Source organism: Rhizophagus irregularis, chromosome 7 (assembly GCF_026210795.1).
Source record: "Rhizophagus irregularis chromosome 7, complete sequence".
In the NCBI taxonomy this organism is placed as follows: domain Eukaryota; kingdom Fungi; phylum Glomeromycota; class Glomeromycetes; order Glomerales; family Glomeraceae; genus Rhizophagus; species Rhizophagus irregularis.
This window is the reverse complement of record NC_089435.1, coordinates 644,744-662,975: the sequence shown is the minus strand read 5'-3', so window position 1 is coordinate 662,975 and position 18,232 is coordinate 644,744. Positions and strand designations below refer to the sequence as shown.

General features: G+C 25.8%; 2 protein-coding genes across 2 annotated transcripts; both read left to right on the top strand.

Moving 5' to 3' along the window:
* Positions 1 to 5,947: 5,947 nt before the first annotated feature.
* On the top strand, positions 5,948 to 8,279 carry OCT59_026970 (uncharacterized protein; the record flags this gene model as incomplete). Its single annotated transcript, XM_066136621.1, has 4 exons — positions 5,948 to 6,454; positions 6,536 to 7,054; positions 7,120 to 7,477; positions 7,546 to 8,279. The coding sequence occupies 4 exons, from the start codon at positions 5,948 to 5,950 to the stop codon at positions 8,277 to 8,279; spliced, it is 2,118 nt and encodes a 705-aa protein (XP_065993091.1).
* Positions 8,280 to 12,401: 4,122 nt separating this feature from the next.
* OCT59_026969 (uncharacterized protein) lies at positions 12,402 to 15,052 on the top strand (the record flags this gene model as incomplete). The annotated part of the gene is made up of 5 exons (XM_066136620.1): positions 12,402 to 12,662; positions 12,724 to 12,787; positions 12,863 to 13,047; positions 13,120 to 13,456; positions 13,529 to 15,052. The coding sequence occupies 5 exons, from the start codon at positions 12,402 to 12,404 to the stop codon at positions 14,968 to 14,970; spliced, it is 2,289 nt and encodes a 762-aa protein (XP_065993090.1). The 3' UTR covers positions 14,971 to 15,052.
* Between the last annotated feature and the right edge of the window lie 3,180 nt (positions 15,053 to 18,232).

Here is an 18,232-nt window from a genome sequence, read left to right as displayed (position 1 = left end):
GTTTCTATTTTAATTAACCAAAAAAAATATTTCCCTTTTACGTTATATATTACAAAACTGTAAATTTGATCGACATGGTCGATGCATCATATAATTTTTTTGTTTTGTATTATTTAAAATATGAATTTATTTATTTTTATATTCATTTTTTTTTTATCTTAACGATTTATATATAAATAAATTGAAAAAAAAGGAAAATTAAAAATAAATTTAAAAAGGAAATAAAAATAGCTAGAGCTTTTTTCATTAATTATTGTTATCTTCCAAATTGTATGTACTTGTGATAGGTTCAAAATTTTTTTTGGAACTTCAATGTTTTTCCTAGATGTTTATCCAAAATGCAAACATTCGACGAGTAAGGAAGTTGGTTTAGATGCTTCGTCAAGTCGTTTCATTTGTTCAGGTGTCAATCTGAAAATAATATTTTTTTTTTTGTTATAAACTCACGTTAGTGAACATATTTTTTTTAAAAAAAAAAATTTTAAATTGTCAAATTTTACTTAAATTCAAGTGGTTTAAAATATTCTTCAAGCATAGTGACTGCTCTAACACCAATTATAGAAGAGGTAATGCCAGATTTTTTTTGAACCTAATCTAAAGCAACCTATTTATAAATAGAGTAAATTTATTTATCGCCCCGTGACACCATCGCCTCTGGGCAAAATTATGTAATGCCTGCTAAAATTAAAACATGTGATATTTAACGGGGCGTGAAAAATAGATTTTTTGCAACAAAAAAAAAATTCAAAGTCCCTGGAATACATATGAAAAAATGAAAAAAGGGAGGGGTGTGACACAGAGACAAAATGGAGGCGATGATGTCGCAGGAGGACCCAGAAATATATATATAAGGGTCAGGTTTGAGTTTGCGTATTTTGAACTAAAAAAAGTCATGAAAATCTTTCCTTTTTTAGATAATTTTTGATAATGCCAGTCAGAATTTTATTCCTATTATAGTAACCGGCTGACATTATCATAATTCCGGCCCTGAAAAAATGCGTACCGCTCATATAAAAAATTTTTTCATCACCTGACCCCTATATATATATTTCTGGGTCCTGTCCAAGGGCAACGAATAAATTATTAAATTTATTTTTAATACTTTTTTTTTTTTTTTTTGCCTTTTTTTCTTTATTAAATTCTTCCCCAAAGAAAAATCTCGGGTTGAATCGAAATTTGTATCAAATGATGTAATACATAGTACATAGTACATTGTTTCTGAATTACGCAATGTATAACAAATGAATTAAAATTTTAAAGAAAAAAAGGATTTTTTTTATGTTACATATACGCCATGGTTAAGTCTTAGACGAAAATTCTGATATTCCTTTCGAGATATATTATCCGCTATTTATCCCACGAACTGATTATCTCAACCTATGGCTTTTAGGCAGATAGTCAGTAAACGTATAATGTTGCACTTTGAGTATTTGGGGACTAGAGATTGTTGTTCTGATATCGCCATCGACAATCGTGATTTAGTGATGCATGATAATACAAAAAATTCAAATCACTTCTAGACTTAGATACAATCTATTCGGTGTTAGTGAAGCAACTCATCGAGTGTACGAAGTCAGGACTGGAGGAACTAGGAACTGCGTTCCTAAGAGGACGGAGAACAAAAACGAAAAAATGATAGTTGCGATACATCAATCTATTATTACTCAGAAAAACATGTAATAAATAAACCATGAGAGGCGCAATTAATATATAGTGTTTCATTCGTTGTTTTTACTTGTTAAAATAGATATAGTATATTATATTTATTATATTTAAATTTTTATATCAAAAAATTTTTGATATAGTTTCCAGAAGATGAATCGGGAAGCATTATTCAAGAACGGTAAGATAATCTTCAATATCTACATTTCCAGTATTAGCAGTAATTTTGTTGATTCTTAACAGGCTATTACATATATTTGGGACACTGGTTTTGTTTTTGGCCCTTTAGCAAATATAATATAATGATGGTGAACTAAGCTGATAACATTAAAGAATCCAAAACGTAAATACGTATTTCATACCATGGTAAGTTCGCTGTCATATTTCTGGACCATTCGCCGTACCTTTCAGAAATGTGAACAATATGTTGTCGTGATTAACGGCACTGGCTCCGGTTAGGCCATGACAGTTCGGAACGGTAGAGACGTTATTAAATCCAGAGTCATTCCAATCAAAAACTAAGCCCAGCATTTCATTTTTTTTTTAGTTCGCGGAGAACAATTTTAGCAATAGTTGGATCTTGTAAGAAAGTCGGAAGATTTTGAGGTTCTGGACGTAGAAATAAAGCCAACATTAATTCACGTAAAAGTAATTTAATTGCTTATTCTACATACCTAATCCGCACTTTTCTGCAAGTTTATTAACTTTTTTGTCTTTGAACTATTATAAATTATATATAATCAATAATCAATATACAAATATAAAATAGTCACAAAATATTATTTAGAAAAGAGTAAATACTTCTGTTATGAATAACGGTAAAAGGATTCAAATTTGATATTTTAAATAAAAGGATGGTAAGAATTTATAAATTTTTCTGACCGGTGCAGTGTATATGTATCAGTGAGAAATAATAGTTAATTGTGTTGGATTTCTAAAAATAATTATTTTTTTTTTTAACAAACCTCATTTATCGTAAAATATAAAAATATATTTCTTTTACTTATGCAAATTGTAAATTTAAAAAAAAAATTTGATCCGATGATTGTTATAAAGAAATACGGTACAAATCGTGAAAGAAAATAAAATTAAACATATAATATTCGTGGTACCTTCATTGTATAAGGGAGATACCTTATTTTCCTTATTTGTAAAGTTCAGATATGTTTAACTGATAGTAGGTGATGTTAATAATTTAATAATAATAATAATAATAAGGCCACTCCCTCAATTTTGAACATATGATAATTATGATATGGTCATATGACTTTATAATATCATTTCATTTTCAAACTATTCGTTATCAATTATTTTTTAAAATATCATGGTTCGTAGTTGCCGTAGTTACTATCTTTACTAAAGTGATGAAATTATGCTCTGAATGTTTAAAATATTAAGAAATAATGGAACTGAATTTTTTTTACCTTTTATGCAAAAACTTGTAAAATTACATACTTTTAAAATTGCATATTTCTTTGGATCTTGAAAATAAAAAGCGTGTTTTTAAGAAGAGAAGTATGAAAAAAAAAGTTATTATTAAATTGATAGAACACATAATAATCTATCAATTTCTTATTTTATTTTTATTTTTAACATGAATGAAGACAGATCTGTTTCATTTACAGTCTAGCTAAGCGTTACATATAGAAACTAATATGCCTATTTAGTAAAATGAAAAACCCCTATAGGAGCCGCCCGCCTATCTAATGCTACCTAAGAGATCAGAATGCTGGCCTTTGATCTGCCAACAAACCCAAAAACCCTAAAGAGAATGAACAACAAAAAGAATCCAAAAGAGAAGAAAGACGCCGAAAAACCCTAAAAGGAGAAAAAAAGGAAAATATATGTGGTGTGGAGAAGGAACTCTATGCATGAAATTGGTAACGGGTGCGAAAAACACCCAGTAAAGCAGGAGTCCTGCGAAGATGAATAACTTATATAATTCAAGCAGCCTCGCTAAAGTGAATGGGGTGTGGTTTTTATCTAATCGCCATTTGAACACAGAAATTTTGTGACACAAAGTACTTAATTAATAAACAAATATGCTTAGTCCAAAAACTTAAAATATATCAGTAATTCAACAGATATTGAAAAAATACTAATAAATAGGGATGAGTAACAATATACAAATTTCTTTAAAACTAAAAACCTTCTCAATTATAATATATCTTTATGTTTATACTTTACAGAAGGATCTTTTAGATAGACATTTAATTGTTATCTAGACTGGAACCAGTAACACTTGGTACAAATATTGTTGAGGACAGAACAATTATCGTTTTAAAATTACACATCTCATTGGACTCGTTGATCTCAAGGAACTTTTCTGATGCAAGAATAGAGGCATACTGAAATTAAAGATTTTGTGGATCTGAATCTTTGGAATGTTATTATTATTACTGAGCGATTCAAATTAATTATAAAAAATTTTCATACCTTACTTAAAAATTTATTGGAATTTGGAAATATTTTGGAAATTATTTAAACTTCTTAATTATTTAAACTTTTTAAAGCCATTGTCTTATTTAAATCTCTTGTATATTCTTTTCTATCCCAACTGATATAATGGGATATACCGTCATCTTGCTGAATATACCACCTCTACCTATTACTTTGATATCATAAAAGGTATCCATTCAAATATTATTTCATTTTTTGTTTAAACCTCTGATCTATGTTGTCAATTTAATATTGTTTATATTGTTTGATAATTTTTCGTTAGCAAAGAATTTCTTAATATATATTAAAGATTGATTTTCTTTTTTAAAAAATTTATTATGTTTCAAATTTTTTGGTGTTAATAATTTGGTTAGACAAAGAAATCTAAGGCTACAACAATAAAAAAAAAATATTTGTGATTTCGCTAAAATCATTATTGTAAATGGTAAGTTTCTTTTAAATCGCCATGCTAACTTTTTTTTGAATTCGGTATTTTAATTAAAATGATAATTATTTAAATAATCCGAATAAATCCATTTGATACATGACGAAATACATGGAGAAATACAGAATACATGACGAAATAAGTGATATATAAATGATGTAATGTTTGTCTTGATACAAATGGATGATAACATATTACGAAGATTTGTTTGTTTTTTGTTTATGTCGCACAAGTTTCTGATTTTCCGACAGAAATTAAACAAAATACGAATTAATACTAAAAAAATATAGTTAAGAATAGATTAAGTTCAAAAAAAAAAAAAAAAATTTTTTAATAGATATGTATCAACTTTTTTTAGCAGGTAGTTAGCGTTGCCATTATCATTAAGAAAATGAAATTTACTAAACTTATCAAGGTCTATTAATTAGATCGTCCACATTGAAGGTTTATTCTAATGTAATTAAAAACCCATAAACTGCAATTAAATAATTTTTAAAAATTCTTTAATAATAAAAGGGAACGAAAAGAATAAATTACTATCTAATTGTTTCTTTTAAAAAAAGAATGAATGATGCTAAGGGAAATACGAAAAAAATTAATAATATTGGTAATCGAAAAAAAGGACGTGAGATATTGAGATAAGGAAATAAATAAAATAATACTACTTAACTGAAGTATTTTGAGTTAACAGAATAAACAATGGATTTAACATAAAATTATCACGTTAATGTAAATAGTTTTTTTAATATAAAATTTACTAAATGATAGAAAATACTTATAACAATTCCTTATCTCCATGATAATAGTTTGCGTTTAATTTATATTTTAAAACAATAGCACGAAATATCATATATTCATGTTGCACTGTAGAGCTATTATCAAGCTATACAAAAAGAAATGTATTCTTGATTTCGTGTAACCGTTATGTTCAGCCCAATAGTTTATTAGGCATAGTAATAACACATGATTAATATAATATAATAAAGTGGATATGGTGTAAATGAATATTTTGTAGGAAAAAGTTAAAATAAGGCTTATATAATGGATTAAAAATAGCTAATATTAATTAATACATGATCAAAAAAACCTTCATTGATTGATGAAATGGTCACTACATGGCCCATTTTCATCCAATCATTCGGTCCTGTGACCGATATAGCTACTCCCTCTTCCGATTAATCTTTATTTCCTATTTGATCACCCCATATAAATTTATAATTTAGTAACACCAAGCTATAGATGTCTTTTTTTGATAATATAATTATAAATATATTGTGCGTGGGATTTCTGATCACAATGGTAGTACAGCACATACATGAATAAATAAAAACGATGATTGTAGTTTCGTAAAAAAAAAAAACTTTTTTTCGACTAAATTATTAATTAAATAAATTATTAGAAATGGGAGATGATGGATCAAAAAATAATAAAGAAGATGATTTCGTTGAAAATTTGGAAGATAGTGCTTTAATGGTTGTTCCATTTGCAAAATTTCTTCCTTTAATTAATGAAATTGGAAATTTTTTTAACGAAATCATCGAATTAGTAGAAGCTGCTGAACACAATAAACGAACTTGTAAAATATTAAAAAATCGAGTTCGTGTTGCAGAATTAGCCGTACGAGATCTTAGAGATAAAAAAAAAGACAGACAAGATTTCTTTAATAGAATAAATTATATACGTTTACAAGAATTATCTACTATTATAACGCAAATTAAAAAATTTATATCAGAAATCTCTCTAATGAAAACTTTGATAAAATACCTTAAAGAGAAAAGTGTTGAGAAAATTTTTAAAGAATTATGTATGGAATCTGACAGTTGTATTAACTTATTGTCTTTTTCTATTAACGTTGAAATTGCTGATGAACTTGAACAATTAAAATCCGATCAAGATGATTTATTTAAAGTAAGATTATAAAAAAAATTGAGTTTTATTTTACTTTTAATTGAACATAAAATTAATTTTAAATTATTTTAATAATTATAGTATATATTAGGAATGGTGGCTGGTATTAATGATAACGACTGCTTCACAGTCTTAAGTGAAAAGTTTTTTTCAACAGTTGTAAAAGTTGATGTAATGAATAATACAATGAAAAAATTTATGAATGAAACTTCTCAAAATCAAACAAAAATTGATAATATCTTTCAGATACATCCATTAAAATTTTCTGATTATGAAAGTGATGATAGACATGTAAATAAATGGTATAAAACAACAAATAAAGGTGAAGTATTTGCTTTTAAAAATATCTCTGAGGCAGAAAACTATATGATTGTACAAAATAAAGTTACAATTCTTAAAGAACTTCATGATTGGCAAAACATCATAAAATTTTATGGAATAATTTCTGATGAAAATAAATGTCATTATTTTGTGACTGAATGGGCTGAACGTGGAAATTTACGTGAATTTTATCAAAATAAAAATGATTTCGACCTTAAATCAAAATTACGTATATCTCTTGATATTGCTCGTGGATTAAATTTTTTAAGAACTGTAGAGGTAATTATATAACCAGCTTTTATTTAATTAACGAAAATTTTTTTTTAATTTTTTTTTTTTTTTAGATTTTTCATCAAGATATTAGAGCTAAAAATATATTAATTACACTTAATGAGACAGCAAAACTTGCAAATTTCAAATTAATTCGTTACCAACACGGCGAACGCGGTAACCCAGACTTTGATCGAGTTCGTTATTGTGCACCTGAATTGTTGGATAGGCCGCCAAATTATAAATATGATCAAAGATGTGAGATTTATAGTTTTGGAATCTTACTTTGGGAAATTGCTGAAGAAAGAGTTCCATATCAGGATAGTAATGATATTGTGGATATAATTGATAAGGTACGTAATAAAACGTATAGAGAACCATTTTCTGAAAATAGTCAAATGCCAGAAGAATTCAAACGATTAGAAATTGAAGGTATGTAAAAGAAAATATTTTAAATTACAATTTTATTTGTTGTACTTAATTGGTTTCTTTTTTTTTAGCCGTTTATCATGACCCAGATTTTAGGCCAAAAATCACGAACATGTTTGAAGTTCTTAATAATTGTTTCAAGAAATATTCACAAGAACCATCAAGTTTTTGTAATTTAACCCTAGACAGAAAACCTTCCACTCCGAAGTTTATTCAAAAACGAGCATTCAGCATTGATCAAGATGCATATGCACTTCCTATTAATTTAGATTTTGAATCATTTAAATACATGACACTTGCTGATGCAGCGAAACAACATAAGATGTTTAAAAATGGCAGGCCTAGTGGAGATGTAAAAACTGCATATAAATGTTTTGAAGCCTATGCAAACCTTGGTAATACAGGAGGTACAGCAAACCGTAATCAAATCACAGCAAAATATTATAAAGCAATTTACATTTCAAGAGGATTTGCTGAGAGCCCTCCAAATAAAGATAAAATTATTGCTGAATTATTTAAAGAAGTTGCTGATGATGACGCAAATGAACACCCTGATGCAAAAGTAAGATATGGAGCTTGTTTGTTTAATGGTAAAGGTGTTGATAAGAATGAATCAGAAGCTCTTAAATATTTTGAAAAAGCTGCTGAAGATGGTGTTGTAGTAGCAATGTACAACGTTGGAAATATGTATTATAATGGTATTGGATGTAAAAAAAATATAGAAAAAGCCAAGAATTATATAGAATTAGGTGTTTATAATGGTTACGAAGCTGCTATTAGATTTCGTAATGAATATAAGTTCTGAAATTTTTTTTTATATTATTCATTAAATTATTATGTTATTTAGCTAAAAAAAAAAATTTTTTTTATTTGTCATATTTTATTGTCCATATGTCTACGCACTATGAAAAAAACGATCACGTGAATTTCTCTGTCAGCCACGTGATCGTCGCCCAATGAAATCACAAATTTTAGTTTTTCGCTCCGGACTTACGACGGTTCCCGTTTTCCTAGAATTTATTTAACCAATAGATTATTTGATTTTAACCATCGGGAAAATTTTTCAGGAGATAAATATCGATGTTCATCACCCTATCGGTATTTATCACATTTTATCGTAAGAAATATAACGATGATTAACAAATTTGATAATTACCAATAATTATCACTAGGTTAATTGCTAATAATTAACAAGAGGTCATTTTCATGGGGGGAGCTTAACATGCTTTTAAAGATTTTTTAAATGAAAGTTATTGAACACTGGCATTAGAACTTCAAATTGACATATCTCAGCCAATAAGGATTTTAATTTCTAATAATTTGATTATAGGATAACTCTAGCAAAATTTTATGAAATATTGCAAACCATTTTTTATATTAAAACACATAAAAAAATGGTTTGCTATGTTTTTTATTAATAATAATATAAGAAATGTTGAAAACATTTTTTTTATATAAAACACTTATAGAAAAACATTTTGAAACATTTTTTTTGAATTTTTTTTTAAAATTTTTTTTTCTAATAATAGGTATAGTACATAAGACAGATATAGTATAAATAAAATTTTCTAATAATGCTAATAGATCTTTATAGATATAACAAAATCTTTCAGAAATTTTTTCTAAATTTTTTTTCTAATAATAACAATAGATCGTATAATAAAATACATATCAAACCTCGGTCATGTCATGGGAAGTGTTGATTTTTACTAAATTAAAATTTGCGCAATAAAAAATGATCTGCACAAACGCTTCTAATATAACATGATGGTTTTCTCTCAAACAACCTTTATACGGACTTTAGAAAACTTTTGTTCTTTAGACTTTTTTCTGCTTATTTTGACGTTTATTTTGACAGTACAATACTTGCATAAAAAACTTATATTAGGTTAACTTCTCCTATTTTGTTGACTTAAACCCAGAGATGCAAGTTTGTATGAAAACTAAACATCATTTAATAATGAAATATATGTATTTTTATGTAGAATCAAAAAACATATTGCATAAAAGGCAAATTAATTATTAATTTTTATAGAAATTCAAGTTTTTTACTTTTTTATCCAATTAGCTTATATTAAACTTGTAAAAATTACATAAATAAGTTCTATTTTAATAGCATAAAAAGAATATTTGGTCTTATAATCAATAACAATTATATTTTTTTTTAATTTAATAATTTTTTTTATTAGATATAAGACTTTAAATGTTGTTATTAATAAAAGTAATTCAATAATAGTTTATAGTTTTAATAAAAATTAATGTGTGATAGTTTCAAGATATTGTAAAGATATGTTTAAAATTTCAAAGTGTATTGTTATGTAAAAGATTTCGTACGGGGCAAGGAATATACTGTTACACAAAATATGTCGATCATTTTATAATAAAAAGTCACTATACCTTTCTGATTTATTTTTTTAATAACCAATAGATCGCTATAGATCTTTCAGAAATTTTTTTTAAAAATTTTTTTTCTAATAATAACAATAGATAGTATAATAAAATACATATGGCAGATATTTTATAATAAAATTTTCTGATTTATTTTTTAATAATACCAATAGATCGTTATAGATCTTTCAGAATTTTTTTTAAAGTTTTTTTTTCTAATAATAAAAATAGATTGGTATTGAACATAAGACGGGTACGTATTGTATAAATAAAATCTTTTGATTTATTTTTAATAATGCCAATAGCAATAGATCATTATAAATATAATAAAATCTTTCAGAATTTTTTTTTAAATTTTTTTTCTAATAATAGGTACTATAATACATATTGTATAAATAAAATTTTCCTAACCATTTTTTTTTAATATCAATAAATCTAACAAAATCTTTCAGAAATATTTTTTAAATTTTTTTTTCTAATAATAGGTATAGTACGTAAGACAGATATTGTATAAATAAAATTTTCTAATAACGCCAATAGATCATTATAGATATAACAAAATATTTTTTCTAAATTTTTTTTTCTAATAATAACAATAGATTGGTATAATACATAAGACGGGTACGTATTGTATAAATAAAATTTTCTGATTTTTTTTAATAATGCCAATAGCAATAGATCGGTATAAATATAATAAAATCTTTCAGAAATTTTTTTTTAATTTTTTTTTCTAATAATAGGTATAGTACATAAGACAGATATTGTATAAATAAAATTAAGTATAAAAGGTAGCTTTTAATCGAGGCATTTATAAAGGATTTAAAAATAATTTAACTCACTCTGTTGCATATTTAGGCGTTCAATATGCTAATCAATTAGTAAATAAAATTAGTATTCATAATGCTCATAAAAAAAAGTATTACTAATAATGACTATATAAATGTTACCTGTATATAATTTACTGTATTTATTTCAATCAACAATTTTTTCTCTTTTACCATTTAATATAAATAACATTAAACTTGGACCATAATCAATTTCACGAAAAGGTCTACATCCACAAAATTTGCCAAAATAAAACTCCAATGTTGTATACATCAGACTTTTTATTTAATTTATAATTTTCTTTGTTATTGAAACTTTGGGTTCATATAGGTAGGGTAATGCTTCAACAATTTTTTTTGATAAACCAAAGTCTGCTAATTTAATGTTTTTCTGATGTATAAGTATGCTTCAATTATTATACTGTATTCTTTTTTAAATAAATGATATTAGAATGAATAAATATATAAAAAATATATAGTATTACTCATTATCATGCAAAAACTCTACGGCTAGCCAATTGCAATTCTAAGTGGGATCTATCATTCCAGTTCAATTCATTAAAATAGTTGATTAAATAAGTAAGCATTTAACGTACCGCTATCAGCGTATTCTAAGACTAAAGAATATTTTTAAATTTTACCTAATTAATCAATTTTATTTATATTTTAAAATAATAAATTCTATCTTTGCGATTCCACAAAATCGTATGATATTTTCATGAACTCTTCGGTATAACTTTAACTGTGTTGTGTTGTATTAATTAAATTTCTCCGGTTGAGTGACGATATGTTCCTTGATTAAAAAAAATGATAGCCCTATAAAAAAAGTTGCCCAAACACTGTTCGGTTTTTTGTTCGGAAAATTGACCCCGTTCCGAACATTTACTTGACATTTATTGGACATTTATCATGATATTGTACGTTTTTTATGTGGTCGAAAATTCTCAATCTCTGAATCTTGTATTAAATTGTAACAAATATTGTATAATAACGTGCAAGTGCTCGGAAAATCGACCCATTCCGAATATTTATCAGACAAACATTTTTATAGGGTAGTTATTAATTAAAATATGAAGATATGGTCTGAACCGTACCCAGACCAGAATTTTTAAATTAAAATTGCAATTTTATAATTTTATGCGATATTATTTATGATTTTAAAATATTAAACAACATTGAATTTTTAGGACTGACTGGACGTTTTAGTTTATATTGTGCAGATCAGATTTTAGTTAATTCGAGCCAGAATTATCTCTAAATACGGGCCGTAATTTTCAATCATCCCGTTATATTTTCAATTCGTTGATCATTCCAATTAAAGTTAGATTAATTTTTTGAGTTACCAAAAACGTCAAACTTTTTAAATGTAAAAAAAAATGTACAAAGAAAATATGATGTAATGATGAAAAAAAAAAAAAAAAAAATATGATGTAATGATGCATTACGAAAACATGTCTTTTATTGTAATATTTACATTTTGAGTAGTATCTTGGGTGTGCTTCATATATAAAATCATCAAATAGATAGATATATACAGCCATAGTGTCTGGCATACACCTATTTTTAAAGTATCACCTGAAGTGATCGACAGTTACTGTACTTCCATGCACAATTACGTCTTGGTAATACCAGTCCTTTTAATAAGCAAACTTAAATTGCATAAATTGCATGAAAAAAAAAAATATTATCTTCGTCAATGAAAATTAAACCCAATAATGTCTAATAACACCGAGTTTAATATACCCGTAAATTTTACTGAAAATTCAAATAATGAGTGTATTAATTGGATTGAAGAAGCCATTGCAAAAGATTACTTTAAATATTATGAACTCAATCATTTCAGTAATTTTCAAGAAATTGGATTTGGAGGGTTTGGGAAAGTTTACCGTGCGAACTGGAAAAGTTCTCCTAATTATTTGGCATTAAAATCTTTTTTCAATTTTAACAACGTCACAATTAAAGAAATAGTTAAAGAGGTAATAATAAATAATTATTACCCTATAATTTATATAACTTCTAATTTAAAATTCTATTTAGCTTAAAATTCAGCGTGAAGTGGATTTTCATGAGAATATTATTCGTTTCTGTGGTATTGCAACAGGTATAATATACTTTCTTTTCATGCATAATTTGATTGTAAAATCTAAATTTATTTTATTTTTTTTCTTTTACAAAGAAAATCAAGTTGATAATTCAAAAAAATATTGGTTGGTAATGGAATATGCAGATGGAGGTACTCTTCGAGAATATTTGAAGGAACATTTTGATAATCTTACCTGGAATAATAAATTTAATATGGCATCTCAGTTGGCTTGTGCTATATTATGCTTACATGATGAAGGAATTATTCACCGTGATCTGGTAATTCATTTGTTTACATTTTATTATTTCATGTTTTTGAATTGTAATTAATAAATTTATTGTATTTAATAGCATTCCAAAAATGTATTAGTTCATCAAAATATAGTTAAATTAGCTGATTTTGGTCTATCAAAAAGAATTGAGGAATCATCCAACCTTTCTTCAACGAAATTATTTGGAGTAATTCCTTATATTGACCCAAAAAGTTTCAGTAATCAAGATTATAAATTAAATAAAAAAAGTGATATTTATAGTATTGGAATACTTTTATGGGAGATATCTAGTGGCAATCCTCCTTTTTATACTGAAGGTAAACCGTATGACGTTTGTTTAGCAATTAATATATCACAAGGCCTTAGAGAGACACCCATTCCTGATACACCCGAAGATTATGTGAATATTTATACTGGTAAATATAATTAATAATTAATTCTATGTTTATATTAATGTTAATTAAATTAATTCTATTTATTTTTTTTAGATTGTTGGAATAATGAACCAGATAGTCGTCCAACTATCAATCAGGTGGTCTTTAAATTAAATGTAATTATTCTGAATAATAATAACATGATTATAGACGATTTTCGGACAAATGATTCTTATACAAACCAATTATCCAATAAACAACAACTCGATTTGAATGCTTTTGAGGATCCTATAAATAATTCATCACATGGAGAATTATCCAAATTTATTCAAGAGTTTGACAAGATGAATATTAAAGAAATAGATTCTTCAATATCATCAAATAATAACTTTATGGTGACAGTTGATGAAATGGTTGAACTTTCTGATAAATTAAGCGTAGAAGATGAAGAATTAGAAAGACTATGCATTTATAATTATCTTAATAATCATAATATAACTCCACAGGAAATTTATATTTGGTTATTAAATAATCAAAATCATTCAAATTCTATTGTTTTACTTGGAGATTTTAATTATTTAGGAATTGAAATTAAGATTGATAAAAAAAAGGCATTTGAATTATATCAGGTAGCTGCAAATTCAGGAAATATTATAGCACAATATAATCTTGGTTGCTGTTATCTATATGAGTATGGTGTTTATAAAAATTATGATAAAGCTTTTGAATTATTTAAAAAATTAGCTGAAAGAGAATATTCAAAAGGAATAAACCGTTTAGGAGTTTGTTATCAAAAAGGATTAGGAATTAATATTGATGAAAAAAAGGCATTTGAATTATATCAAAAGGCAGCTGATTTAGAAAATGCAGGTGGAATATTTAATTTAGGATATTGTTATAAACAAGGAATTGGAACTGATATTGATGAAAAAAAGGCATTTGAATTATATCAAAAGGCAGCAGATTTAGGAAATGCAAATGGAATAAATAGTTTAGGTAATTGTTATATAAAAGGAATTGGAGTTGATATTGATGAAAAAAAGGCATTTGAATTATATCAAAAGGCAGCTGATTTAGGAAATGCAGGTGGAATAAATAATCTAGGTAAATATTACAGAGAAGGAATTGGAACTGATATTGATGGAAAAAAGGCATTTGAATCATATCAAAGGGCAGCAGATTTAGGAAATGCATATGGAATAAGTAATCTAGGTAATTGTTATAGAAGGGGAATTGGAACTGATATTGATGAAAAAAAGGCATTTGAATTATATCAAAGGGCAGCAGATTTAGGAAATGCATATGGAATAAGTAATCTAGGTGATTGTTATAGGAGGGGAATTGGAACTGATATTGATGAAAAAAGGGCATTTGAATTATATCAAAAGGCAGCAGATTTAGGAAATATTGCAGCTCAATATAATCTTGCTTTTATGTATGAAAATGGAAAAGGAATTATTCAAGACATAAATCAAGCAATTTACTGGTATAAAAAATCTGCATTACAAGGAAATCAATATGCTCAAAATAAATTAGAACAAATTCATGCAAAGTAAATTGAGAATATTTTTGTTTAAATGTTAAAAAAAAAACAAATGAAATAAATGAAATAAATTCTATAACAGTATTTTGCTTATTTATTTTATTAAAGTATTGTATATTAAAGTAATAGCATTGTTTGCTGATATTGGCCCTATAAAAAAAGTTGTCCAAACGCTGTTCGGTTTTTTGTTCGGAAAATTGACCCCGTTCCGAACATTTACTTGACATTTATTGGACAATTATCATGATATTGTACGTTTTTTATGTGGTCGAAAATTCTCAATCTCTGCATCTTGTATTAAATTGTAACAAATATTGTATAATAACGTGTGAGTGTTCGGATAATTGACCCCATTCCGAATATTTATCAGACAAACATTTTTTATAGGGTGGTCATTAATAGCTTATTTAAAACGGATTCATAATGAATAAATAAATAATATTTTTTGTTGACAACTGTTTTTATTTACTAATTGTTAAGTGCAATTTTTAATGTTGCCGAAAAGATCTGAATTTTTTGGAATTCCACACTTCTAAAGGCAAAATAATTCGGCATTGAGAATTACTCTTTTAGACTAAATCCGTGATTTGTGCTATATACTTTTCCGAAAGAATTAAAACTTTAAAATCTGTAACAAAAGATAAATTTTTTAGATAATAATAGTACGTGCAGTACTAGCAAATAACGTAAAAACGAACATTATGGAGCTTGATAGAGTAGTTTCGTTATGTTGTTATCATAAGTTCAATTTTTACTAGAAACTCCTGGTTCAAATACTAGTAAGTTATTCCAAAAAATTCAGACAGTCCTTTTGACAAAATATATGATTATATGCGAATCTAAATATTAACGTAGTATTTAATCAGGACCCCGGATAATTATAATTGAGGTCATATCTTACTATGTTTTAAACTTTATTTTTCTTTTAACATGTAATTTTATTAAGTTAATATTATTTTTTACCATAGAAAAAAATGTTTCTTTTGAAGAGAAGAATCTTTTGATACCAAAATCTTGTAAATCTACTGATTAGATTTGAGATAAGTATCGTTACACAGGCAAAATTTGGCAAAAAAAATATACGCTTTTTCACCATCGGTATACATAGAAATATACAAAAAAATAAAAATTACTATTATTAAATATTACTTTTTAAGTAACAAAATTATAGATAATAGGAGGGCAATTATTATTACAAAGTTTTGTATCTATAGCTTTAAAAGTAAGTTCAGGATGACAAGGGTAAATTTTTAGCATAGAAGATATGACCTTAATTATAATTGTCCGGGGTCCTATTTAATCATTATCTAAAGTTTGATGAACTTCAGTTTACAAGATTTATATTTCACTTATCAGATGTTTTTACATTTTCATTCCTTTACTTATTCGCTATTCGCATATTATTAATTTTGTTATGTTAAAAACCAAATTATGACTTAAAAAAATTTTTTTTAAAAGAAACAAAATTTTTTTTCATTTAAAAGGGTGATCAAACTTTCAGTATTATTAAAATAGTTACGTTCCGACAATTACAGTTATGATATCATCCATTGACTGATCATATCGTATTACCACCATACGAAATTTATATAATATATTATAAATATATAATATTTACATGTTTATATTTGAATGATTTATAAATGTATTAAACTTTTAGTATAAAGTTCTCTTTACAAATGTTAAAAATGTTGATCATTTTCATCTGTGATGAAATAATGAATTGAAACTTTATTTATTTGACTTTATTACAAATGATATTATAATTTTAAGCATGTAAGCATGCAAAAATTTGCTATCTAATTGTCAAATACAAAATTACCATTATTTTTATCAAAAAAGTTTCTAAAACTTGGTATAGTTAAATTATTTATTAATACTTGTTCAACTCCAACTCTATTTTTTTTAAGTTGCATTCTTTTAAGTCAATTCATTTTTTCGAAGTTGAAACTTTAACTTCTCTAAATGCTTATATTAATTTTTTTTGAACCATTTTTCCTTACTTTGATTGTCTTATTCAATTCTATCATCATCAATATTTAATAATTTTCTAATTTTAGCATGATTGACATTGTTACCACCGATTTATGACGTTTGGTAGGTAGTAACAGAAAGAAGAATAAGGATCGGTGTGTTAGTGGTAGGGTAATATGGCGATAAATAACTAATGATAAGGTAAACGTGTATATATTAACAGTCGATAATATAATGGATACGGATAATCAACGATGTATAATGAAAAAGAAATAAATAATAATAAAATATAATGATAATAAATGATATGAAACAATAATAGACAATATAATAAAATGTAATAAAACGTATATAAATAATTCGGAAGCAAATCGACAGGTTTATTCGTTAATAAAAGAATACGATATTACTGCCTCAGCCGGCGCTCTGTAATATCCCGATATCTATCTTATAACAAAAACTAGACGAATTCTAACTGAACTAGAACTTCTATATTTCAACACCGGTCCTTTATATAACATTAAATTTTTAGGACGATTCTGTCCTTCGGACATAATCGTCTCCCGGCCAATTGTGGCGATCTGGGCACATTTGTCTATACAGCCACTTATATTCAGCCACTTTATATCGCTAAGCTTCCGCTTTTTATCTAATCTATAAACAACTAAAAACGACTACAAGTAATATAACTAAAAATAACAAAAATAACAAAAAGATAAAAATAGAATAAAATAAAAATAAAAATAATAAAAATAAAAAAATAAAAATAAAAAAAATATCCCGTGACAACATCGTACCTGCTCGTACGTAAAATATTAATCGTACCGTATATTTATATTATGTCATGATGTAATACATTACTGTATATATTCTTAAGCTTATAAAGAAAAAAAAATCCTAATTAAAAATGAAACAACTGTTAAGAAACGGTTAGTCTATTTGATTTTATTGTGATTGTACAAGAAAGTTGTTTCTGGAATCATGCGTTAAATCTTTTAAAAAAAAATAATTCCAAATGCTATTTTAATCGTTCAATAATTCGGCTATATAATGCTAATAATCACAAAATAAATGTTTAGATAATGACATAATGTAATAAAGTTTTTTCGTTTAATAAATCCTTATTTGATAGATAAATATTGGTTAAAACAACAAAATATAAAAATAATTTAAGAATTAATTTTTTTATTATTATTTAAATGAAAATAATTTATACTTTTGAGGCTAAGACTGTAGTCGATACTTTGTGGAAGGGAATAATAGAAAACTAAAAAAAATCTCTGAAACATTCTATGATTTAT